This window comes from Gopherus evgoodei, unplaced genomic scaffold (assembly GCF_007399415.2).
Source record: "Gopherus evgoodei ecotype Sinaloan lineage unplaced genomic scaffold, rGopEvg1_v1.p scaffold_33_arrow_ctg1, whole genome shotgun sequence".
Taxonomy (NCBI): Eukaryota; Metazoa; Chordata; order Testudines; family Testudinidae; genus Gopherus; species Gopherus evgoodei.
Window position 1 is genome coordinate 2,178,535 of NW_022060005.1, and position 27,084 is coordinate 2,205,618.

Consider the following 27,084-nt stretch of genomic DNA (forward strand, 5'->3'; position numbering starts at 1 on the left):
TCTCGCCAGGATCTCTGCTTTCAGCTAGTCTGCTGCAGCCTCTTCAGGCAGATCACAGTAAGGCTTCAGGGCCTCCCCACACAGGAATGGGGCAAGGATGCCAGACTACTGCTCTCGAGGCCAGGCCTCCCGTAGGGCTGTCCTCTCAAAGACCAAAAGGTATGTCTCCACATCATCCTCCCGCATCATTTTCTGCAGCCAATACACTCACTCACTCACACTCATGCCCGTCACCCCAATCAGGGTATGGGCCGCGAACAACAGATCTCCAGAGTCCTCTATCCTGGGCCATTCATTCTAACTGGTTCCAGGTATAGCCCATTTTTTTGCTATCAGCCTGAAGGTCACGTCGCCAGGTGTTTCTTGGATGGCCTCTTTTCTGCTTGCCTTGGGGGTTCCACCACAGTGCCTGTCTGGTGATGTTAGTTGGCTGCTTGCATAGTGTATGTCCTATCCAACCCCACCTTCTCCTTCTGATTTCTTCCTCTGCTGGGAGTTGACAGGTCCTCTCCAAGATGTGGATGTTACTTATGGTGTCTGGCCAGCGGATCTAGAGAATCCTTCCGAGGCAGCTATTTATGAAGGTCTGGATCTTCCTAATGGTTGTTTTGGTTGTCCCAGGTTTCAGCTCCATACAGTAGGAATCTCTAATATCTGTCATTAGTTGGAGCATAGCATTGAACAACATTAATCTTAATCCTCTTCATTTTAGTTCTGAAGGATACTGTGATGATCCTGGGACCATGTGCCTCCCAACCAATCAGTGCTCTCTGTGCCTGCTTGGACAACATGAAGCCTACTCCCTGTGTGTGGGGTGCATCGCTCTCTTCATGTCCTGAAGACAGCAACAGCTCTCCTGTCAACAGTCATCTCTGTCCCACTTGCGTCCATCTTGTCTCGCTAATGCCTAATAGGGTCAGGTTGTTGCTCCTCAACTCTGCTGCAACCTGCGCCGTCTTTCCTGACTCGTACATGGTCCTCACGTTCCATGTGCCTATGGTAATCCTCCTGGTTTCAAGAAGGGTAATTGGCTTAGTGGCTTCCTCACGGCTTATACCACCCAGCGTCATGCATCTTCGAATTGTGGACCCTTCTTTTTCCAGGGTAAAAGTCTCTGTTGTCTCTATTGTTAGCGTTTCTGTAGCAGGTTGGTTTTTACGGGGTGGAGTTGCTAGCCCCACGCCCAACCCTCCTCCTTTATCCTGACTTGGGACAGGCAGATGGCCCCAAAGAACCTCTCTGGTGGAGTTCTGCAGCCAATGGCTGGCCTATATGATCTGCGTCCCATCATGGCCGCGGTTCAGCTCTGTAAGGGTCTTTACCTGGTTTACCAGTTCCCGCAACATACCCCGGTCTTGAGAAGCCTGGTCCATCAGCAGGAAATTAGTCTCCTGCTGTAGCCACACTGCCTCCTGTTGGGCAGCTGCCTGGACACGGGTAACCTCCTGCTGGGCCACCGTAGCTTGTATCAATGCCCGTACTAAGTCATTCATTGTGGTGAAAAAAAAAATAAACCCTCTACCTTTTTTTTTTAAATCACTCTCCTTCTTCTGCCACGCTGTGCACACCAAGTCCCACCGCTGACACCAGTTGTGACAAAGTTCCTCCTCTACCTTGGTGGGTCCTGCACTTATTGGCAGATTTGCTCACCTCAGTGATCTTCCCCACAGTCTGGATCAACTCTTCCTGTGTCTGATCAGGAGTTGAGAGGTTTGGAGGGAACCCAGGCCTGCCCTCTACTCCAGTTCCAGCCCAGGGCCCTGCTGATTGCAGCTGTCTAGAGTGCCTCTTGTAACAGCTGCATGACAGCTACAACTCTCTGGGCTACTTCCCCATGGCCGCCTCCAAACACCTTCTTTAGCCTCACCACAGGACCTTCCTCCTGGTGTCTGATAATGCTTGTACTCCTTAGTCCTCCAGCAGCACCCACTCTCACTCTCAGCTCCTTGTGCCACTTGCTCCTAGCGCCTCACACGCACTTCCTCTCCTCTGGCTCCTCCCCAACAGACTGGGGTGAGTTTCTTTTTAAACCCAGGTGCCCTGATTAGCCTGCCTTGATTGGCTGCAGGTGATCTAATCAGCCTGTCTGCCTTAATTGGTTCTAGCAGGTTCCTGATCACTCTAGTGCAGCCCCTGTTCTGGTCACTCAGGGAACAGAAAATTACTCATCCAGTGACCAGTATATTTGCCTTCTACCAGACTCCTGTACCACCTGGTCTGGGTCTGTCACATGCTTCCATTGTGATTATAGAAAAACAAGTTTGGCTATGACAAATTGTGTTTGGGGACTTTCCACTTCACCTCCTCGTGCCCCTTGTACACAGAAGGCCATTGTTCTGTTTTGGGCACTTTCCATCCCACTTTGCCTCCTCATGCCCCTTACACACAGAAGCAAGCTCAGCTCATACTTCAGGCCTACTAACTTGATCAAAGCCTGAGGCTCTTTGTAAATTTTCTTCTACAGGACAAATTGGAGAGAGTCCAGCGGAGGGCAACAAAAATGATTAGGGGTCCGGGGCACATGACTTATGAAGAGAGGCTGAGGGAACTGTGGTTATTTAGTCTGTAGAAGAGAAGCCTGAGGAGGGATTTGATAGCAGCCTTCAACTATCTGAAGGGGGGTTCCAAAGAGGATGGAGCTCAGCTGTTCTCAGTGGTGGCAGATGACAGAACAAGAAGCAATGGATTCAAGTTGCAGTGGGGGAGGTCTAGGTTGGATATTAGGAAACACTATTTCACCAGGAGGATGATGAAGTACTGGAATGTGTTACCTAGGGAGGTGGTGGAATCTCCATCCTTAGAAGTTTTTAAAGCCTGGCTTGACAAAGCTCTGTCTGGGATGATTAAGTTGGTGTTGGTCCTGCTTTGAGCAGGAAATTGGAGTAAATGACCTCCTGAGGTCTCTTCCAACACTAATATGCTATGATTCTATGAACCCCCAGATGCTATCTATCTATCTAACTATCTATCTACTAATGGACCAACTGCTTCATGTAGATCAACAGCTTCTGTCTCTCACCAACAGAAGTTGGTCCAATAAAATATATTACCTCACCCATTTCCTCACTCTGACTCCATGGGTGCTTATGATGTATTTTGTGCAAGATAAGGCATGTGAGATATCTTTGGAAAGGTTTTGATTTACTGAATATGATTATCCTACTTGTAAGCATATATCATTTTGGTATCTGAAGTCAGGAATATTGTCTATGCATCTATTACAAGTGTGTTTACAGCTGGGGAATGCGCACTAGACAGAATGCCAAAAGTCTAGATGGCTGCCAGGGGGAAAGGTCATTACAGAGAACAATAGGTCTCAGAAGATGCTAATCTCCCACTGGGAAGCCTTTCTGGGGATGCTGCAAACAGACTCTGAGTCATCGATGTGGTGGCCCTACAGGGACATGTGACCAAGTAATCTGGCACTGGAGTCCATGATGATGGATTTTTTTTTCCCACTGACCGGGTGTGGGAATCAAATTGAGATACAAAGGGTTCGCACCATATATTAAAGCTATTTAAGGCAGGGGAGTGACATCATCATAGTTCATTCTTCACTGACTCCCTGCCCAAGAAAGAAGACTGCTGGAAACACCTGGAGAAACAAAAAGACTGAACTAATGGAATAAGGCTGAACCCAGGCAGAGGGTTGTCTAGCCTGTGAAAGGAATAAGTGGGGTATTAAGCTAAAAACAAGTGTAGCTTCCCTTCAAGAATCTCTGCAATCTGCCTAAACAACATTTAGGTGTGAATTTTCTACACATATCCAATTTCTTTAGTATATTAAGCAAACTACAGCTTGTGTGTCACATACGAGCCATGGGACCATCCTGCTCGGCCCCTGAGCTCCCAACTGGGGACCCTAGCCCCTGACACCCTCCATCACGCTGTTCCCGCTCCCCTACAGCCACGCCACCCTGTGGGCCGCACTCTGGCCCACCTCTCCCCCTGGGTGGCACGGGGAGGTGTTGCAGCTGTGAGCTCAATCTGGTGGTAAGGAGAAAAGGAACAGGGAGGTGTCAGGGTCTCTTTCCCACATTGAACTTTAGCATCCAGAAACTGGGGACCTGCATGTACCCCTCTAAACTTAATTCCTAGCTAAGATCTTATAGCGCTGCCACCAACCAGAGCTTTAGTGTCTGATGCACTCCTTGTCCCCCCAAAACCTTCCCTGGGAAGACCAAGACCCAAACCCCCGGGGTCTTAAAACAAGGGGAAATAAACCATCCCCCCTACCTTTCCCCTCCCAGACTTTCCCTTCCCTGGGTTACCCTGAAAGATACTGTGATTCAAACTCCTTGAATCTTAAAACAGAGAGGAAATTCACCTGCCCCCCTTCTCTCCCCCTCCCAGACTCTCCCTGAGAGAGAGACACTGATCCCAACTCCTTGGATCCTAACACAGAGAGAAATTAACCTTTCCCTCCTCCTTCCTCCTCCCAGACTTTTCCTGAGAAGTACACTGATCCAAACTCCTTGGATCCTAAAACAGAGAGGAATTAAGCTTTTCCTCCCGCTTCTCTCCTTTCCCTCACCAATCCCTGGTGAGTTCAAACCCACTCCCCTTGGGTCTTACATAAGAGTAAAAAAATCAATCAGGTTCTTAAAAGAAAAGCTTATAATTAAAGAAAGAGAAAGTAAAAATTATCTCTGTAAAATCAAGATGGAAAAATGTTGACAGGGTCTCAGTTTCACCTAGACCAGAGGGACTCTCCCTCCCAGCCTAAGTATAAGTTACAGCAAACAGAGGTGAAATATCCTTCCAGCAAAATACACATTTGCAAATAAAGAACACAAACATAAATCTAATCCGCTTTTTATCTGTTACTTACTATCTTGACTCTGAGAGACTGTTTCAGTAAGATTGGAGAAATCTGGTTACATGTCTGGCTTCTCTTAATCCCAAGAGAGAACAAAGAACAGAACAAAACAGCACAAAACAAAGACTTCCCTCCACCAAGATTTGAAAGTATCTTGTCTCCCGATTGGTCCTTTGGTCAGGTGTCAGCCAGGTTCACTGAGCTTGTTAACCCTTTACAGGTAAAAGAGACATTAACCCTTAACTATCTGTTTATGACAAGAGGGTTGAGAAGAGATGGAGTGAGGGCGGGGCCTTGGGGAAGAGGGCAGAGATAGGGCAGGAAGAGGCAGGAGGAAGGTTGGGCCTTTGGATAGAGCAGGGGTGGAGCTTAGTTTAAGAGCCTCTACTGCATGAGCTAAAAGTCAAATGGCACTTAGTTAAGACTGTAGAGCAGATTCATTAACTGTCTCTCTCTTTCTCTCGTGTCTCGGTGCCACTAGATGGGACAGAACATCATACCCAGAAAGTGTGTGGGTTACACATATTTATTAACTCAGACACTCAGCCTTCAAATTAGAGAGTGTGGTCAGCAGCTACAGAGCAAAGTCAGTGAAAATGCCAATTGAACCAAGAGACATGAGAGCATAAAGTGAAGATAGAACCAAAAGAGGAACTCCCTTGGAAGTCCTTCAGTAACAGATTGTTCTAATTATGGGTTTGGATCACTAGAGAGATGCATGGACCAAGATTTACAAAAGTGACTCGCAATTTTGGGTACTAGAGTGTTGCCAATGAAAGTCTGGCAGTGCTAGATCTTCTCCTGAAAGGTGCAGCTCCTAGAAGAATGTGGTTACAATTAAAAAATAATTTTAAAAAGACACATTTCTAGCCCCCATTGAGATGGAGCAAAACCATGTAATGTGTCCCAAGGGCCATCTAAATATTAGAAATTTGAAGGCAAAGAAGAAGAACCCAACAATAATAATTTAATGAAATCTCATGTTTTTAAAGATGATCTCATGATTTTTGGAGCATGACTCATGATTTTTAAATGCTCGCTCTTCAGGAAGCCCTGGGCACTTGCCTTTTGAAAATCTGGTGCCTTTAGGATATCTCATTTTCATCATCCAAAATCATCTGTCACTTTCCCAAACCATAGCCATTGTCTCATGCCCTTTGGGAGCCAATCTGATGGCCCCTGAAATCAACAGGCTTTCCATTAATCTTGGAGAAGTCCCATAGCCAAAGCAGTTCAAAATCAACAATTGGGCTGGTGGGTCCCAGGCAAACACATGACATGTGGTCCAGTAAATGGAGTTTCCAACCATCCAGAGGAGCACAGACATGAGTGGAGGAAGGGCTATCGTGTCTTCCTCTCTCAGTAGGGAGTGTGCAGTCTTGCAAGCCGAGAGCATTCAAAAAGGGTATATCAGGCCCTAAAAATCAAGAGATTGGCTTAAAATCAGAAGGTTTGTTTTAAATAATAAATTTCATTTTTCCCCTTTTCTTTCTGCTTTCTGAGTCTTTATGTCATTCTGGTGTCAACTTTCCAGCTCTACTAACCAACCATATGCAGTGAGAAGGAGACAATTTTTTTTTAATGAAAGCTGATATCCTGGTTATAATCTCAGAATTCCAAGATATAGTCTACTCTACAGACCTATATTGGTATAAAAATCCGACCCCTGAGCAAAGTAGTTATATCAGCCTAAACCCCCTGAGTAGACTGCACTATGTCAACAGGACAGGTTCTCCTGCCAACATAGCTACTGCCTCTCAGGGAGGTAGATTAACTATGCTGATGGGAGACCTCTCTTGCATTAGTGTAGAGTGCTTCTCCCATGAAAGCTCTACAGCAGCGTAGCTGCACCGATGCAGTTTTAGGTATAGACATGCCACAGTTTTAGGTGTAGACATGGTGGGTTGCAAGGGTTGAAAGAGGTCAGGGGACTTATATGGCTCGGGAAGGACAGGTTTTTCTTTGAGGAGGGATAGGGCAAGGGCAGTTGTGAGGGGTGGAAACGGGCAGAGGGTAGAAGAGTCCATATGGGCAGGGAAGATGCTAGAGAACCCAAAAGAGGCACAGATGGGTCCATGCCCAACTACTGCACCAGCTTGGGCCCACTGGGTAGTCGGGCTCCTTCCCAGCACTTTCTGCAGAGCCCTGTGCACCTCCTTGTTACTCAGCATGTTGATCAGGGGGTTGAGTATGGGGGTAACCAGGCTGTCGAAGAGAGAGACCATTTTGCCCTGGTCCTGGGATGAGGGCTGCAGGTACACATAGATGGAAATGAATAGATATATGTTATCACCACATTATGAGATTATATCGCCTGTTTTTTCCCCAAATACAGAGCAGAAACATTTATTGAACAACTCTGTATTTTCTGCAGTATTATTGATAAGCCTACCATTTCCATCTAGTAATGAACCAATACCATTCTCAAGACACTTCCTGCCCCCCAACATATTTTAAATACCTTTTTCGTATTGTCTTTAAATCTGCTTGGGTCCCTTTGCTTTCCTCATCAATTTTCTACAATTCCTAACTTCAGATTTATATTCAGCTCCCTCTGTCTTTTATTTCTTATAAAAAATAAAAAAGCCCCATATTCCATTCACACACACAGCCCTATGCCTGCCCAAGGGCATGATTGGAGTCAGCACTCCCAGTGAGGAAAGGTCTCATAACACATTCCCTAGTCCATCTGTGCTGGAGCTGGATTAGAGTCAGCACCCCAAGAGAAGGGAAAGATCCCATATTCCATTCCCAAACCTACACCCTAGGGCAGCCAATCCTCCCCACTCCCCCCTTAAAATTGTAGTAATAGATTCATAGCCTTTATGAACAGAAAAGACTACAAGGTCCATCCAGCCTGACCTCCTGCATCCAGCCTGATACCTTGTGATTGTCATTTTCTTCTGTGTTTGTACAGTGCCTAGCACAAGGAGGTCTGGTCTCCTAAGTATTTCCATGATGCAGAGGACCAGCTGCTGGTGTGTCGAGTCCACTGCTCACCTTGCTGACCAATCCTGTCTCATTGTGACTTTGTGCTCCCGCATCTGTCTGTATCTAGCTGTTGTCTCTTGTCTTATACTTAGATCGTCAGCTCCTTGGGGCAGCGACTGTCTCTTTGTTCTGTGTTTGTTCAGCACCTGGCACAGTGGGGACCTGGTCTATGACTGGGCACCTCGGTGCTGTCAGCTTAACACAAATAAATACTAATACTGTGTGTGGAGATAATTGATTACACTCGCAGAGCTCTGGGCCCTTTAGTTACCAAGTTGGCTGGTAGACGATGTAGCAAGAGTTTACTAAAGTGAGAGATATTTGGGCAGGAATTCATTGTCTGCTCTGCTCACATAACTCATGGACTAATGCCATCTTGAGCAGGGCACACGAATGACGGAGAACAGAGATGGGTAGGAAAGGCTGTTCACATCTTGTGAAATTGTTTTGAGATTTTAAACCATTTCCCATCTGGAATCAGCATGAAGGGTTGAAATCTTGAAAATTTGCATGAACCAAAAATTAAAAAATAAATTAGTTTGGGTCAATTGAAATATTTTGTTTTGTTTTGAAAATTTCAAAATGTTTTGATTTTTTAAAAATCTCTACTTAGCTTTAATTTGTGTCAAACCATAAAAATGGAAATTTCCATTTACTAAATGTCCAAATGGGAGGTTTCCACAATTTTGAAAAATTTCTCAAAAAATATTCGCACCCACCGACACCCCACCCCAAAATGTTCAGCTTGGATGAATCAGCATATTCTGGCAAGAGAATTTTGAGTTAAAGAATTCCCAACCAGCTGTAATGGAGGGTCCACATAGACCATGATCAAAGCCACCTACAACCCTACTGGTAGAGAAAGACTCACTCCATAGACTCTATTTCTGTTTCAAGACATCCCACCTCTGGGGTTGCCATTTCATCAGCTGCCGTTACATGTACAAACTGTGTATTTGGTGTATGATTGGCTCCTTATCTTCCAAATATTTTTGAAAATGCAACTCAGTAACAGTGCTGATTTCTGAGCCAGTATCAAACAAACAACTGATCTTCACCTCGACTATAAGTACTTCGGCAGTTAGTCTCCAAATGCTCGCTCACACAAGTCGATAGATATGCTGGCACTGTCTGAGCTCCTCTCAGCGCTGTATGCAGACTGATTTTCCACCAAAGACAGGCCTAGAAATCCTTCCGCCACTGCCTCGCCTTCTGCTGTTGATGGGCCACTCAATCCTGATGCCGCTTTGGTTTTGAGTACCTGAGGCTCTGGACTCTTTCTCAGTGGACATTCTCAACTAGTATGCCCTGGCCCTTCACAAGTGTAGCAAATGTACCTGCCCTGGATATCCTTTAGCGGGAATCTTTGGGATCCTTTAGCATACTAAGGGAGATTTTAACTTTCATTCCCTCAGTCATTGTTTTCACCATCACCTCCTGTTTGCTGGTCAGTTTCTTTTAAACTTTCCACTGTTAACCATCTTTGGCGAAAAGCCTTTCCTCTGTTAGATGCATTACCTAGGCCTCCACTTTGTATAGGGGGGTTGGGCTTGGCCATCTCTTCAACGTGAACTTGTTCTAATTCAGACCATGTAATGGCAGCTTGCATGAGTTCATGGATATTTTTACTGGACTCTTCTTTAGACCTCTTCTTCATTTCACAATGGAAGGAGTCATCCCAGGGCCCCAGCGCTAACTACTCTTTCAGGACCATATTCATGTTCCAAACTTGTTGTGGGTCCCAGTGTTTCACCTGGCTCATTCTCTCCTGGAGCTCATATGAGTAGACCCGAATGGTCCTACCTGGATTCTGTGTCAGCTCATAGAATTCTTTCAGTCTGGTTCCACTTTGTCTGCATACAACTGAAATGTCTTCTCTATGTCTGGCTTGTTAGCTGTTGCCATGAACTTCACTGTGGATTTGGCCTGGAATTTGAGATGCTCTTCCACAAAATCCACAATGTCTTCTTCAGGTACTCTCAAAACCGATAGAGCTGCTTTCACTGACATAATCCAGTCTTCTATCCAGATGTGCGCTAGTTTCATTGAGAAACCACTGAACTCAGATACCTTCTGGTCCCATAGAAGATGGCCCTGACCTCAGCTGGAGAAGGGGCTGTCCCTTGATTTGTGTCCTTGCAGTGGCCAGCACAATGGAGCTCTGATCTCAGGTAGAGAAGGTACTGCCTATCGCTGTGTGTCAGTGGAGTGCCCGAAACAATGGGGCCCTGATATCAGCTGGGGAAGGAACTGTAACTTGTTCAGTGTCTGTACTGCGCTTGGCATAGCCCCGATCTCAGTTGCAGCCTCTTTACTACCACAAGAGAAAGTAATAAGAAAAATTTCTTTGGGCAGGAGAACAGGGATTGTTTCTGGAGGTCCACCAAAGACAGTCCTTGGTTGAATTGCAAAGCAGAGGGCAGGGGTGTTGTGTGGGTGAGAGATGGTTTGTGTGGAGTGAGAAAGGGAAGACAGGTTGTGGGACAGATTAGGTCAGGCTTGTTCTGCAGAGAGGGGGAGAGGCCAGATGGTTTGTATGAGTGGAGAGGGCCGGGGCTGTGGAGAGAGCAGAAGGCTCCACATAGTCACAGAAGAGGTTATAGTAGCCATGAGGTATAGATGGTTTTGTGCCAATTGCTCTCCCAGCTCAGAGCCCCTGGGCGGTCACATTTCTCTTCAGTGCCCTCTGCAGGGCCCCGTGAACCTCCTTGTTCCTCAGTGTGTAGATGATGGGGTTGAGCATGGGGGTCACCATTGTGTAGAAGAGGGATACTATTTTGCCCCGGTGCTGGGAGTAGCTGGATGGAGGCTGTAGATACATGGAAATGGCCGTGCCGTAAAATAGCAACACCACAGCCAGGTGGGAGGCGCAGGTGTTGAAGGCCTTGATCCTGCCTTTCGCTGAGCTAATCTTCAGCACAGCAGCGCCAATGTAGCCGTAGGACATCAGGATGAAGCCCAGTGGGACCAGCAAGATAATCACTGAGCTGGCAAGGACCTCGGCCTCATTGGCAGAGGTGTCAACACATGCCAGTTTGAGCAGGGCCGGCACCTCGCAGAAGAGGCTATCGATTTGGTTCCGCCCACACCGGGGCAGCCTCATGGTGCGAATGGTATGCAGCATGGAGTTGCCGAAGCTGCACAACCAGGCAGTGGCCGCCAGCTGCAGGCAGAAGCGGTGGCTCATGATGGCCGTGTAGCGCAGTGGCTGGCAGATGGAGGCATAGCGGTCATAGGCCATGATGGCCAGCATGAGGCACTCAGTTGAACCCAGCGAGAGGGCTATGTAGAGCTGGGCCACACAGCCAGCCCAAGAGATGGATTTGTGGGTGCTTCGGAAATTCAGCAGCATCTGGGGGCCAACGCTGGTGGTGTAGCACAGGTCCAGGAAAGAGAGATTGCTGAGGAAGAAATACATGGGCGTGTGGAGATGAGGATCTAGTGATGAGACCAGGATGATGGTGGTGTTTCCAAGCAAGGTCATGGTGTAGGAAATTAAAATGAGCACAAAGAGCAGCAGCTCGAACTGTGGCCAGTCAGACACACCTAGCAGGATGAATTCCCCCAAGGAGCTTTGGTTTCCATCTTCCTGTGACCCTTTGCCATACATCACCTGTAGGTGACAGAAAGAATAAGGGTGAAAAATATCCCACAGCAAGGAGATCTGTGATCATAGGTGCTAATGCTGTGATTGACAGTGGGTATTTTTGAAGTGGTAGCCTTGAGTCCTAGGAGACAGGTAAGTGTTAAGTGAATGGATTAGGAAAAGGCTGGAATCTCTAATAACCTGGAATGACCCACCTGCAGCACTGCATACATTTATGCAAAGGCCAGGGAAATCTTTCATCTGTCTGTCTGCAGCGTTGTTGTAGTCGGGTCAGTCCCAGGATATTGGAGAGATGAAGCCGATGAGGTAATATCTTTTATTGGACTTGTTACCAACGGTTTTCAGAACCCATAGTAGGGGCAACTTAACTGTTTCACTCCAGGTGGTGTCAGGGAACACAGGATTTCTGCCTGATGAAATATTAATACAAGTAAGAGGACACTCTCTAAACCTGCAGTTTATTAGATTTAAGCTCACACAGACATAAGCATAGAGCAGCCCAGATATTTACCTAAAAACTAGATTGGTATTGAGTAATTAGCAATGGATTCTCAGTGGACAGTTGCTCACCTACCGGGGAGAAAAGACGTAAAAAAAAACATCTCTCTAAATGGCTTCAGAGGACTGCTCCAGAATCCACTGTATTCATTGATCTTTTATAACTAACTTCTACAAAACACGTAGATCATAATAACCTTTACAAAATCATCATATTTCCTAACTTTCAATAAACTTCTATCAGAGGTGCCCGGACTCCAGGTCTTCCATACACCAAGGTTTCCAATTTCCCTTGTTGACTTTTCTTTCCCCTCCTCCCATTCTGATTAGCAGAAACTCCCAGCTAGTTTTCACCTTGCCTCTAAAAGCTGTTTTCCAATTTACTCTTAACTATCTAGTGTTCCATTTTATTAATTCACCGTGTCTCAATGCACAGAATATGGTTGTAATTACCTTGATTGCATTCTGGGGTACACACATCCATCAAATCTAGAGTAACAGACAAGCTTCCATTGGAGAGAGAGAGAAGCTTTTGAGCTCCCACAGAGCATTTCTGCAGGTCTGGGAAATATACTCAGAGTGTCACAGCTAAATGCAAAGTGAAGCAGATTTTTCAGTACAAGTACTTAAAACATATTTCAATGGACCATTCATGGTGAAATGGACTGTAACATGCTTCCAATCACAGAGGGGAAAGGAGAGGGAGAAATAAGCTGATGGGGTGGGGTTAGTGGGATATAGATTTTGTCTCTGTTCAGTTTGTGATTTTTAGTGTCCAACAAGGTTATGAATGTAAGCTCCTAGGCTGGTCTTTTGAAGGTTTTGTGCAGGTTTTCTTTGAGGATGAGGATTGATAGGTCATAAATACAGCAATCACTTTGTGTCAAGTTTTCACCAACCGTAATAGGGTATTTGTGTCTTCTATCATTTTCCTGTTTGAGTTCATTCAAGAGTATAGTGATTGTCTGGTTTCACCCACATATTTGTTGTTGTGGCACTTAGTGCACTGGAGGATATACAGCACATGTTGTGATTGGTGTTTTTTAAAGTAATGAATCTTGAAAACCGTGTTGTGGATGGTGTTGGTCATCATAGAAACGGAAATATGGCTGCAGGTTTTGTGTCTGTTGTTCTGGCAGGGTCTGGTACCACTTTGAGTTGGTGTTTCCTGCTCTGTGGGGAGCTTGCTTACGACACTGAGTATGGTGAGCTTGGGGATTTGTTTGAATGCCCAAAGAAGGGACTCAGTATGTGGACCCCATCAAGTCTGTGTTGTAAATTCATAATCTTGCTAGACACTAAAATCACGAATTGAACAGAAAGGCTGGATATATGGCTTATTATAACAATCTGTGACCCACTGAGCCTCCTCCTCCAGGTTCTCCCCCCTGCCCATTCCCCTCTATGACAGGAGACAAGTTCACTGGCAACTTTACCTTGAACAATCCCTTGAAATATGTGTTAACTATTTAGGCTTCTGTTCCTCTTTCTACTTAGCTGTGACACTCGGAGCACCTTTTCCTGCTCTGTGTAAGCTCAAAGCCTTGTCTCTCTCACCAACAAAAGTTGCTCACCCACATTGTCTCTCTGCATTTCTAAGACAGCGGTCAATATGATATCAAACACTGCACATATCTAGCATTCATCACATCCTCATTCAATCTCTTCTCCCCCATGTTATACATTTTCAACTTTCCCCCCATCCTCACTTTCATCTTCATTCCTGTTCTCCCACCTCTCTCCTCCCCTCCTCTAACTCTATCAGTGTCACCCAAAAGGGCTAAGAATGTTACAAATACTTTGGACTCCCTGACAGGAACCTGGGCACCTACTGAGGCTTTTATACCTCTGAATAAGTACATCCATGCATGTGAGACTTGGAAGGAAGAAGTGGGGGAGAGAAATCTGAGTGCTAAAGAAAACAAGGAGGAAGATACAGTTTGTGATGGTTGTCAGAGAGCAATGCTGTGTGGCCATTTTTTCAAAAATGGCTTGTGGCCAGAAAGATGAAGACAAGGAGTGGAGATAAGTTGAAAGGAAACAAATTCCTCAGCAGCAAAGTTGAGAGACATTAGTTAAACTTGCTGGGTCATTGGCTATTGTTTCCAAGAAGCTGGGATGAGCTGGGAAGCGACTGTGGGATTGATGGAAAACCAGTATAAAAAAGTGACTCTGGCAATTGCATTCTGCCCAATGTACTGGCAGTCCCACACAGTGTAGTGATGGCCATGGGGTGATGGGAGTACAAATGGAATGATGACATGGGGATTCGTCCTGCTTTGAGCAGGGGTTGGACTAGATGACCTTTCGAGGTCCATTCCAACACTAATCTTCCATGATTCTATGATTCTATGCGAAGAGTCTAGAAGATATTAAGGTGAGTGAGTGAGAGGGGAGGGGAGGATCTTATTTCAAAGAATGGTCCAGAGGATAAGTCCTGGCTGAGGACCCCGGAGAGCTGGCCTCAGTACCCAGCACTGACAGAGAGTCACTGGGTGATTTTGGGATAGTGACTTTGACTCTCTGAATCTGGGGTCCCATCTCTAAAGCGAGAATAATAATCTTCCTTTTCTCTCTCCATTTATCTGTCTTGCCTACTTAGATTGGGGCATGGATTGTGTGTCCCTCATTTACTATGAGTCTGTGCAGCACCCAAAAGAACAGGGCCCTGATCTCTAGGGTGACCAGATAGCAAGCGTGAAAAATCAGAACATGGGGTGGGGAGTAATAGAAGCCTATATAAGAAAAAGACCGAAAAATCGGGACCATCCCTATAAAATCGGGACATCTGGTCACCCTGCTGATCTCAACTGGGTCAGGAACTGTCTCTCGCTGTGTGTCTGTGCAGTGCCTCGCACGGTGGGGACCCCACCTCTCTGGGAGCTTCTAGATTCAACTGTAATATAACTTGGTGGTACCCACTGAGGATCTGCTCCAGAGAGAGACTGAGGGAGAAAGAAAACTTTAGGGGGAAAGTAAGGCGGGAGAGAGGGTTGGTTAAAAAGAGAACTGCTCCTGATACTCCAGTGAGATCCACCACTGGAGATCCATGCACCTGCTGGACTCCCACCAAGGCTCTGTCCAGCCAGGTCAGATTGGGGCCACAGTGTCTGTGCTATTGATAAGCCTATGCTGGTAACAACCCTGATTTTGGAGATGCGGCACGAAACATCCATCCATCCTAATCATCATAATCCCCTGGTCAGTCTGTCTGTCTGTCTCCATTCATTGTGCTGTTCCCTTCCCCACTCCCTTGCTCTGACTATTTCAAACCTCCTCTTCCCCGACTCACCTCCATTCACCTCCGGGTCTGCTGTCTTCAGACCGCTCCTGCCTGAACAGCTCTGGGCTCTTCACATGCTCCAATACCAGACAGAGACTTAGCTGCAATCCATGCTCCCCTTCACTGAAACCGTCTCTGTGCTTGTGGAGCCCGGAGATGAGGCACCCCAGGTGGAGGCGCTGAATGTCTACGGGTTTTGGGAGGAGGCCGGTAAGGAAAACAGCTAACTCTGTCCACCTGCTGTGTGGGCAGCACACCCAACTCTGGCTCAGGAAACCTGAGCCATGTGAGGATGCACAAAGCCTATCTCAGTGTGAAGGGGCTCCTGAGAACCCAGCGACTGCAGTGCTGGGAACATTAGAAAAACCAGAGACGAGAGAGAGAGAGAATTACTGTGTGTGGGGGGGCTGACGGAGGCTAGGCATGGGTGGATGGAAGTAGAGAGGAGGAGTCAGATGGAGAGAAGGATGGATGTGGAGAAAGAGAGGAAGTCAGAGGTGAATTGGTAGAAGAACAAAGAAAGGCACAGGACAGTAAAGAAAGAGAGACATGGACAGAAAAGGAGAGAGCTGGATAGATGCAGAAATGTATGGCGGACGGCTAGAAGGACGGCTGGCTAGCCAGACCCCTTCACTGAAACCATCAGGAAGGGCCAGGAAGGGCCCCGAGTCTCTGAGACTGCAGGTGTCTCCTCTCACACAGCTCAGCTGTCCCAGACTTCTAAGGGCTATGTGCGGGGAGGGAGACAAATCTTTATGGTTGTCAGAGCTGGAGAGTATGGGGAGAGTTTCCTCCCTGCATCGTCCCCAAGGGGCTGGCACTCAGCTGGTGATGTTTGCGGAACCCCAAGGACCAAGGTTGACAGTTTTGTGGGGAAAGTTAGGTCAGGCCAAGGGGCTGGTAAATAACAGCTTAACCCTGATTTATACCCAGAACCTGGAAAAAAGAATTGCATCATGTCCAACAGCATAGAACAAATCTTTTCAACCTTCCGATACCTGCATTTACACCTGATGAATAGGCTTGTTCTACACACTACAGAAACTTGACAATGACTTTTTGCAGAAGGACATGGGGTACTGGAATAACTTGACAGTTACCTGGTACAGAAGGGTATGTGGCACTTGAGTAACTGGACAATGACCTGATGCAGAAGGATATGTGGTATCAGTCTGGCTGGCAAAGGATCTGGTGCCAAAACATTCAGCCCCTCTCTGTGACAGAGGAAAGTCTGGGACTGGTGCCAATTGTCTCTGGCAGAGTAAGTGCCCTCATTAGACTCCAGAATATGACATGCCAGACATTGTTAGAGTCTTGGCTCCTGGCTTCAGCTGGGGGATCCAGCAATCAGGACTTATTAAAAATGTGCTGTTTTTTACATGGCCCCTGATGAGTCTCCTTGTGGGGCCATTAAGTTTTCTGCTTCAGATTAAGAACGGAATCTAAGTGAATCCAAAGGGAGTCAAACTCAAGCGAGCCCCATGAGCAGCAGGAGAGTTTTTGTGTTCATTTCCAGTGGAATAAGGGGGCCCAGAGATCACAGGTGTTAGCATGATCCTGTCATTTATACAACACTAAGCAGTCAAACCTGGTTCAGGGTTTTGACTTCAGAGACCTGAGCCGGCTCAGTCCCACGGGCAAAACACTAGAAAATTCATGCCAGAGTCTGGAAATGTATTGAATCAGATGCATCAGAGGAAAAAGAATTTCAACACAAGACATACATGAGTTTGAATCTGCCATTGGCTTGTTCTGAGACCTGAACGTAACCCAAACTTTTCAAAAGCCCCTTTCAGAGAGGATAGCAATTAGACTCTTTTCTTTTGTCAGACAATCCCTCACAGTGGGAAAGAAATGCTTTTAGTTCAATTGATGGCTGTGACTGGTGGTTTCCTGTCTTTAACAAAAGACTGACACAGCAGATAGGATGGCAGTACAGCTTTTCTAGATCTCTGGGTAAGAGGTGGCTGGTCAGTCTTAGCATCCAGGACATGTATGCTGCTCTAAGTCAATAGACCACACTCCCCTCTCACAGCTGGGGAGAGAAACCATGAGTCCTGACTCCCAGTCCTGTCTACTAGTTGTCTCTGCAGGGCGGATAAAGGATCTAGCAGCAGGACAGGTTGCTTGTAGGTGAACTGGTCTTGTGTATTTAGTGCTGTCGGAAAGGGGTTCTATCTCTGGCTCCACAGAAGTGCATGTAGCTGGATCTGCGTTTCCTGACTGATCCGCACAGCATCCACTGACAGCATCCACCCCCTGGTTTGTGGGGAAATCACTGGTGGGTTCTCTGCTTGGGGAGGCAGCTTCTCCTTATCCAAGCATCCAACCATTGCTCTGAATCCTCAGAGGAGATTGGAGAAAAGACCCCACGCCTTTGTCGAGGCCTTGATCTCTTTTCTAAGAAGTGCTAGGTCCCTCTCCTCCTCCTCTGAGCTGACTGGCCTGTACAAAAAGACCTTCATGGCCAGCTTACAGATCTCCTGGCTGGAGAAGGTGGAGCATGAGTGCCAGCTGGAGAGGAGGAGCACATGGGTCCTGCCAGGAGTGGATGGCACAGTGCTGTACCGCCAGTGCAGCCGGAAGAGCAGGAGCATTGATGAGAGCAGGAGCACCAGGTGCAGGATGGTGACTCTGGTGAACATCTTGTCCAAGTGGCAAAGTAGCTGCAGTTTAACATGAGAAGAGGGAAGAAGTCGCCAAACTATCCATATCTGAGAATTAAATAGAGAGGGGGCAATGCTGATAGTGATTTTAGATCACTATTCAATAAGAGAGAATCAGAGGGATTATATATTAAGTGTATGTCTGGTCTGTGCTGGCTGCAGCTGATGACTCTCAGATGCCACATCGCTCTGTCTTCTCCAAGCAGAGCCAGCTTTGCTCATGGATGGAGCCAAGGAAGGACACAGTGCAGTGCCCAACACGATCTGCCAGGCCTTTTCACACTTTTCTGCCTTCTGGGGCTCCTGGTGACTGACTCTGGTGTCCAAGTCCCAGCACCATGTGGTGCTGATCAGACATGATCAGAGAGATTAAAATGCAAATTTCCTAGATGGGAAAGGCTCCATATCCCATTGTCTGCCCCCCAGAGCCAGCCAGTCTCCCTGACCTGAGACTGGATTGGAGCTGCTGCCCCACAGAGAACCAAGCCAGCCAGTCCCAACTCATTTCTCTGGCTCATCCTTTTTCTCCAGAATAGCCTCCCCAGCACCTTCCTTAGGGGCTCCTGGACATCCTGGTTCCTCAGCGTGTAGATCTGGGAGTTGAGCATGGGGGCGATGATGCCACAGAAGACGGAGACCATCTTGCCCTGGTCCTGCGAGTAGCTGGATGCAGGCTGTGGATACATGGAAATGGCCACACCATAGAAGAGTGACACCACGGCCAGGTGGGAGATGCAGGTGCTGAAGGCCTTGAGCATACCCTGGGCTGAGCGAATCCTAGGCACTGTGGTGACAATGTAGCTGTAGGAGACCAGGATGAGACCCAGTGGCACCATCAGGAAGAGACCACTGACAGCAAATGCCTAGGCCTCATTGGGAGAGGTGTTGACACAAACCAACTTGAGTAGGACTAGCTCCTCATAGAAGAAGTGGTTGACCCAGTTCCGGCCACACTGGGGCAGCGGCATGGTCAGAATGGTCTGCAGGATGGAGTTGCCAAAGCTGCACAACCATACGGTGGCTGCCATCTGCAGGGAGAGACAGTGACTCATGATGATTGTGTACTGCAGCGGCTGGTAGATGATGACGTAGTGGTTGTAGGCCAAGAGAGCCAGCAGGAGGCACTTGGTGCCAGCCAGCGAGAGGGCGATGTAGAGCTGGGATATGCTGCCTGCCCAGGTGATAAACTGATGGGCGCTGCAGAAGTTCACCAGCATCCGAGGAACAGCGCTGATGATGTAGCAAAGGCAGAGCCGGCATTAGACCTATTCCACCAACTCCCCCGAACTGGGCCCCACGCCTAAGAGCGCCCTGCACCCAGTGAGAATCTCTTCCCTGGCTAAAGACACCTTTTTAATTTTTTTCTCACCTGGCAGTGCTCTAGGTCTTCGGTGGCACTTTGGTCGCGGGTTCTTCCCTCCCTCTGGGTCTTCGGTAGCACTTTGCTGTGGGTCCTTCGCTTACTCTGGGTCTTCGGTGGTGGGTCCGTCAGTGCTGCTGAAGACTTGGAGCGAGTGTCGGGACAGATGTTTAAACATGTTGCAGGAGCCCATTTAAAGTGAAGTGGGCAGTAAACATGAAGTGGGAAATTAACACCTCTGCAGTTGTCAGACAATGGAAGGTAAGTAGACTGCAGGGTGTGTTACAAATTGTTGTACTGGGCCTGTAATGGTCCCTCACTCTTCCCCTCAGATAGAGGCCACTCAGGCTGGTCCTTCTTGCCAGGTCCAGAGTCCACAGGACAGCCTCAAGCCCACAATAGGGCTCTGCGATCAATAGTTCTAGTCAGGTTTTAGACTGGTTTTGGGTGGCCCCAGCTGTCAGCCCTTAAACAGAGTCTATTAGGGCTGGCTCTGGCCTGAGTGGGACTCAGGCAGCCAGCAAACAAACAGTCTATGGGGGAGCGGGTCAGAGAGGCTCCTCTTCAGGGCTAGGGCTTCTCTGAACAGTTTAGGGAGCGAGCCATCCTGGGGTGGGGTGGCGGGGGACATGGGCCCACCTTACTCCACCATGTCCCTGCCCAGGGCCCTGACAGAAGCAAGATTGTCTGCTCCTGGGTTGGTGGGGATCCAGCCCCAACGTGCCAACTGAGCCACCACTGGCTCTGCAGCCAGCTGCTCCATGGCTGCCCCAGGCAACTTCCTGCCAGCCTGGGGTTTGGTACCTCTAGCCTCCAGGCCTCTTCCGGCTCTTCAGGGTATACGGCAGCAGGCATGCCTGGCCAATCCTTGTCAGCGTCTGAGGATCAGGAACAGTCAGGCGAATGTTCCTCTTGCAGATGTGGCCGAATAGGCAGAGGGTCCTTCTCCTCCACCGGCTCTCTCTCAACTGTGCTGCAGAGCTGGCCTTTTATACTTCCGGCCACGCCCCGATACTTCCGGCTACGGGGGCAGGGCAATCTAGGATCCGCCCTCCAAGGGAAGTGTAATGGTGCCTTGCTCTCCCGCTTGGCAGGAGGCCACTCAGCCTCACTACAGGGCCATAAAACCAGAGTCTCAGTTAAGTCCAGGCTTTTCAGTGTTCAGAATGTCACAGCCCCAAGGACTCCCTCAATCAGGGGGTCCCACGAGGAGGCAGATCAGCCTTATATGTTGCTAATGCTGGTGCAGGCATTGGAAAGTTTGTCAGGGAGGGTCAAAGGTGTGAGTGTGGAGTGAAAGATTCTTTTACAGGTTGCAAGAGGCCAAAGAGGGAGAGAGCGAGCAGAGAATCAGTTAACTCAACACTTCGTCTACCTTAGTCTGAAGATAAGACACTGACTCCAGTCCAAGCCACAGCACACATCTGATTCTCGGTTCCCGGCCAAGAAAGACGGAGACCTATTCCACCCCGACCAGCCGTGAGAAAGGAGTATTCAGCTGAACAGAACTGCAGGGGCTGCAAAAATGAGAGAGACAGTGAAGGCCAGTGGTGGAGGAGGGGGGACAACCGTTTTCACATCCCTGAGGCTGGTGTGTTTTGGGAAAGCTGAGAAAACCACGGAAGGCTGGTTTGGACTGGTACAAAGAGAACTAGGAACAGAGATCCCTATACAAAACTCCTCAAAAAGAACCCAGGACTTAAAAACCCTCCTGGGAGCCGAAGCAAGTTAGAGATCAGCAGCACACCCTGGATGACCTGTGCATGGGAGAAGAATTCCCATCCATACTTCTCCCTCTTCTTATGTTACACCCAGGCTTGGCCGGCCTCTGGTAGCGTGAGTGTGAGTATGAAAGTGGGTTAGGGCTGGGGCACTAATGCTTTCTTTCTTCCTCTGAGTGACGTGGGAGCATTCCCAGCTCTCGCCGCTGTTATTTTATTATTTTATTAATAAAGCTTTAAAACGTAGTCACTTGGTGTGCTCCTCCATCTCCTCCCCTAAGATCCTGCAGCCTCAGCCTGATCACGTGACACTCCAGGCAGATTGGTAACGTAAATCTGTCACAAGAAGACTTATGAATTTAAGTTATCAGGCTCACCTTTTGAAGGTGCTGTGCAGCTTTCTTTTGAAGCCTCCAACATAAGTTGGTCCAATAAAAGACATTACCTCACCTACTTTGCCTTGCTCATATCCTGGGACAAACCTTCCTACAACAATACATCAAACAAGATGTCATAGAAAAGTGCAGCTGGGGCAGTTGGTGGCAGTTCGACGATATGTTTGCCAAGGGATAGGCAATGAGACAACCTACCTATAACATCTGAAGAAGTGGGTATTCACCCACAAAAGCTCATGCTCCAAAACGTCTGTTAGTCTATAATGTGCCACAGGATTCTTTGCTGCTTTTACAGATCCAGACTAACACGGCTACCCCTCTGATACCTATAACAGAAATTTCTTCCTCAGTGTAGACAGTTAGAGGCTGACTTGTACCTGAATCATGGGAACATATATTCTTTAAATATTTGAATCCTCGATAGTGTATATGATGAGGTTATTTCAACATGCAATGCCCTTCTCAGAAACTTGAAAGAAAAATGCTTTTAACTCAAATTGTACCCCTAACTCTGACCTTAAAAATAATTTACAAATGAATAAAGAAATTTTTAATAAGTCTTATGAACTGTCATGCATCTTATTAGTAATGTTTGTAGCAGTCATAGAAATATTGTATGTCATTAAGTTAACTTTTAATTTACCAAGGAGCTCTAGACTAACCTCAGTTAGGAACTGACATCTAGAATAAATGCCTAATCTTTCCCGGGTAATGTCATAGAGTATGAGTAACACAGGTTAATTTTGGGTCATGTTAATAAGTATTTCCATGTATCTGTATTACCTTTGTTGCCTTTCAGTTTATTGGAGTTGTCAATTAATTATCAAACATTAACAACTAACCATTAATAATTGCTATGATGACATCTAGAAGCACTCATTTAGCACTGCATTTCCTGAATTTCAGAGGTTTCATCAGCCATCCCTACCAATCTATAGACCCAGATCCAAACCCAATAACTTTGTAACCACTCCATTTTGCATCTGGTTCTTGATGTGAGACACTAGATGAGCCCAGAGAAAGTCCACTGGTGTCCATTTCATGTGGTTTCTGCAACTGGTTTGTTCCCCAGCTCTGCTCAGGAAAACATTATAAGCACCGGCAATTCTGAAGTGGTAATTTTTTGCAGGAGGATCTATGTCAGGATCCCCATGACAGAACCCCAAATTTGGACTTCTGACTGCACTCTGCCCCTGATGTGGCACTGCAAATTACAAGGTAATATACCTGTTTGTGTTCATTTTAGATCACTTTGAAAAACTGGCTGATAAACAGAAATCTATCAATCTGTCTACGATCTATGTCTGAAAGGAGTTACTTACATGGAAAGATTGAAAAAATTTAATGTGTGTAAGTTGTCTAAATGATTATCTCAATTATTATTACTATTAATTAATAAATAATATAATATATTGTATATTAAGAAAGATGTGGACAAACTGAAGAGAGTACAGAGGACAGCAACAAAAATGATCAAGGTTTAGAAAACATGACCTATGAGGAAAGGCTGAAAGAACTTGGCATGTGTAGTCTAGAGGACAAAAGGCTGATCGAGAACCTGGAAACAGTGTTCAAATATATGAAAAGTTGTTATAAAGAGGATGGTGATCAATGGTTCTCTATGTCCATCCAGGGTGGGACAAGAAATAATGACCTTAGCCTGTACTAACAGAGATTCAGGTTAGCTATTAAGAAAATTTTCTAAGGGCAAGTCTACACTTAAAACGCTGCATTGGCTCAGCTGCTCTAAGCCTGTTGGAGAGAGCTTTGAAAAGCAATAACTCACTTGTCAATACTGTCATGACAAAATGTGTGTAGCAACATTCTATATAAAGTAATAAACATAAGCTGAAATTAGGTCTGAAATGCATTTACCTGCAGTTTATTGAACACAAAGGAGTCTAGCCAGGTGTCATCAATGTTGATGGGTAATCACCTATCAAGTGGCCAGTCTTAGGCAAGGAAGAGGGGCAGGAACAACCCGATCTGCATGTAAACAAACAGCAACCTGGCACATCTTTCACCAAGAGACTCTTTGTCTCCATCCTAACAGCAGGAATGTAATTTATCTAGGCATAACTCTCAATAAAATTCATTTCAAAGAGGGACTGGACAATAGAAGTGGGGGCCAGAAACACCCCAAGGTATATCTCCCTATTCATCTCTCTCTCTTTCCCATAAGATGACAAAGAAACAGTCTGTGGACTTTGGGAGCCGATCCTGGCCTGAGAATTGGCTCAGCAATGTTGCTAGGAGCATGTGGTAAGGGATTTCACCTTGAAACAAGTCTACTTTGTTAAGGTTTATTACTAGGAAGTGATTTATTTTTATTTCTCTTTTAAACTTTTCTGACTTTAATGCCTTACACTTGTACTCATTTAAAATCTCTCTCTTTGTATTGAAATAAACATGTTTTTTTCCATAATCCATACTGATTCATTGATGCATTTAAACTGAATTGTATGAGTAACTCCATTTAACATAGCAAACTGTGGGCTATTGCTCCCCTCACAGGGCAACAGACCTAAAATATCTGAACTGCCCAGGAGAGGGCTGGGCAGTACAGAACAAACATCAGGGGGGGAGGGGAAATTCTTGACTAGGAATGTGTTGGGGTCACCGTATTAACCAGGAACTCAGGTCTTGCATATGGTTAATTGGATGTACTCCAGATTCCACACCTCAGAGTCCCCACCCAGCAGACTTGTGCCCCCAAAGTTCATCTATCAGTGGAGAGAAAACTAAGGACAGAATTAACTATAAAGAAAACTGGTTTATTAAACAGTGATGCAAACAGGAAACAGTAACTTATGGGACATCCAGCAAAACACTATTGTCATAAACAGATAGCTAAGGGTTAACGTCTCTTTCACCTATAAAAGGGTTAACAAGCAGTGACCTAAAACACCTGACCAGAGGACCAATCAGAAAACAAGATTTTTTCAAAACTGGGTGGAGGGAAGTTTGGGTGTAACTTCTTTGTTCTTTGTCTTGGTTCGGTGACCCTCTCAGCTCTGAGAGTGATCTCTCTCTATCTCCAGCTTTCTAATCTTCTGTTTCCAGGTTGTAAGTACAAGGATAGTAAGACAATAGGTTTATATATTTTTTTGTATTTACATGTGTGTAGCTGCTGGAAGGTTTAAATTGTATTCTTTTTGGATAAGGTTGTTTATTCATTTTTTTCTTTTAAGCAAATGACCCTGTATTTGTCACCTTAATACAGAGAGACCATTTTATGTTCTTTTCTTTCTTTTTATATAAAGCTTTCTTTTTAAAACCTGTTTGAGTTTTTTCATTGGTTAAGGCTAAGGGACGAAGGAAATCTCTTTGTGTTAGATTTACTAGCCTGACTTTGCATACCCTCTTGGGAAGGGGTGGGGGAGAGATTAGACCTCTCGGTACTTGTGTTTCCAGGACTGGAAGCAGGGAATCTCCTAGGGTCATCCAGGGAGGGGAGCCTGGGAGGAAGGAACAAGGAAACAAGGGGAGGTGGTTATTTCCCTTTTTTGTAAGACTGAAGACATCTGAGTCTGGGGGTCCCCCAGGAAAGGTTTTGGGGAGACCACAGTGAGCTAGGCACTGTATAAATCCCTGGCTGGTGGCAGCGTTATCAGGTCCAAGCTGGTAACTAAGCTTGGAGGTTTTCATGCTAACACCCATATTTTGGATGCTAAGGTCCAGATCTGGGAAAAAATGTTATGACAACTATACATATTGGGGGAGGGATAGCTCAGTGGTTTGAGTATTAGCCTGCTAAATTCAGAGTTGTGAATTCAATCATTGAGGGGGGCATTTAGGGAACTGAGGTAAAAAATCTGTTTGGGGGTTGGTCCTGCTTTGAGCAGAGGGTTGGACAACATGACTGTAATAGTCCATGATTCAGAGAGGCCATTAACCTTTTTTATGCTAGGTTTAGAAGTGAATCAATGTGTGTCAAGAGGGATCCAATCTCAGGGAGCGTTACACGTGCTGGGGAGAAGCGCAGCACAAAGACAACTAATAGGAACATACCAGTCCACAGGCTGGATCCCACCTGGGTCCTTCCAGTCCCCATCTTCAACAGTGGCCAGTGCCAGCTTTAGAGAAAGTGTCACCACGCGCTTCGTGGACAGCTGGGAAATTTCTTACTAACCCTTGTAAGTCCGCGATTCACTTAGGGAATGACAGCTCTACAAAAACATGCCCACACTGTCCAGTCTAACTGATCTTTCCCTCCCTCACCTCCAGTGTAAACCAGGGATAAAACCATCAGGCAATAATGCTGAATCTCCTCCTGCAAAAGACATTTTCAAAACCATGAGCTCAGCAGTGATCTAGTAATGCAATAAGGGGCTTCTTTTTCTTTAGGGGGCTCCGGCTCCGATCCAACCACAGGTTGAGCAGACTGGCTCAGACGTGTCTATATAAGGGGTAGGCAACCTATAGCATGGGTGCTGAAGGCCGCACATGAGCTGATTTTCAGTGACATTCACACTGCCCGGGTCCTGGCCGCCAGTCCAGGGCACTCTGCATTTTAATTTTAATTTAAATGAAGCTTCTTATATATTTAAAAAACCTTATTGATTTTACATACAACAATAGTTTAGTTATATATTACAGACTTATAGAAAGAGACCTTCTAAAAATGTTAAAATGTATTACCGGCACGTGAAACCTTAAATTAGAGTGAATAAATGAAGATTCGGCACACCACTTCTGAAAAGTTGCCGACCTCTGGTCTACATTTTAGCATTCTGTTCCATTTAGGTGTCTGTGCTGGGCAAATAACTGGGCACTTTCAGACTTAAAAATAAACTGAATACCTATACCTATCTGTCTAAATCCTGACGCTATCTAGCTATCTATCTACTTCCCTGCCTACCTACCTGTGGTCTGCAGTTTTATTGTAGCCATGTTGGTCTCAGGATGTTAGAGAGAGAAGGTGGTGAAGTAATATCTTTTATTGGACAAACTTCTCCATGTAGCTCGACAGAAGTTGGTCCAATAAAAGATATTATCTCACTAACCTTGTCTCACTAAAATACATCTACCTATCCAGCCTCCTAGCCTGCTGGGCTAGCTATCTAAAACTTCAGTCAGTACAGAGGGCCCAGAGGATGAAGTGAAGCTGGAGGCATATTTATTAACTCAGGCACTCAGCCGTCAGGTTACAGAGGTGAGGTCTGCCACTACAGAGCAAAGTCACTGAATGACTATTCTGCCCAGAGGCATCAGAGCATAAAGGGAAGATTGAACCAAGAGAGCAACTTCCTTGGATGTGGTTCAGTATCAGACTGTTGCAGTTAGTGAGGGTCAGGCTACTAGAGAGGGATATGAACCAAGATTTACAAAAGTGACTGGTGATTTTAGGTATCTGCTTTGATGCAGTGTTGCCAACAAAAGTCTCACAGTGCTAGATCTTCTCCTGAAAGCTGCAGCACCTGGAAGAATGTGCTTACAATAAAAAATAGTTTTAAAAAGAAACATTTCTAGCCCTCATGGAGATGGAGAAAAAACCTGCATTGTGATACAAGTATGATCTAAATCTCAGAAACTGGAAGGGAAAGAAAAAGAAACCGACAATTATAATTTAATTAAATCTCACAATTTTAAAGACAATCTCACGATTTTGGAGCATGATACATTATTTTTAAATGCCTGGTTTTCAGGGAACCTGGAGCATTTGCCTTCTGAAAATCAGGTGCCTTTAAGGTGGAGATTATCAGGATCCCAGTGCCCTTGGGTATTTTGGTGTACTAGGGGAG

General features: G+C 46.2%; 1 protein-coding gene and 1 pseudogene across 1 annotated transcript in view; both read right to left on the reverse strand.

Moving 5' to 3' along the window:
• Nucleotides 1-10,457: 10,457 nt before the first annotated feature.
• Nucleotides 10,458-27,084, reverse strand: part of LOC115641108 (olfactory receptor 2G6-like) — a 39,109-nt gene continuing 22,482 nt past the window's right edge. Inside the window, exons 3-4 of the mRNA XM_030544208.1 lie at nt 26,206-26,212; nt 10,458-11,382 (exon numbers count right to left, since the gene is read on the reverse strand). Coding sequence (XP_030400068.1) covers nt 10,458-11,382; nt 26,206-26,212 — 932 coding nt within the window. The remainder of the gene's footprint in view (nt 11,383-26,205; nt 26,213-27,084) is intronic.
• LOC115641214 lies at nt 17,544-19,132 on the reverse strand (annotated as a pseudogene).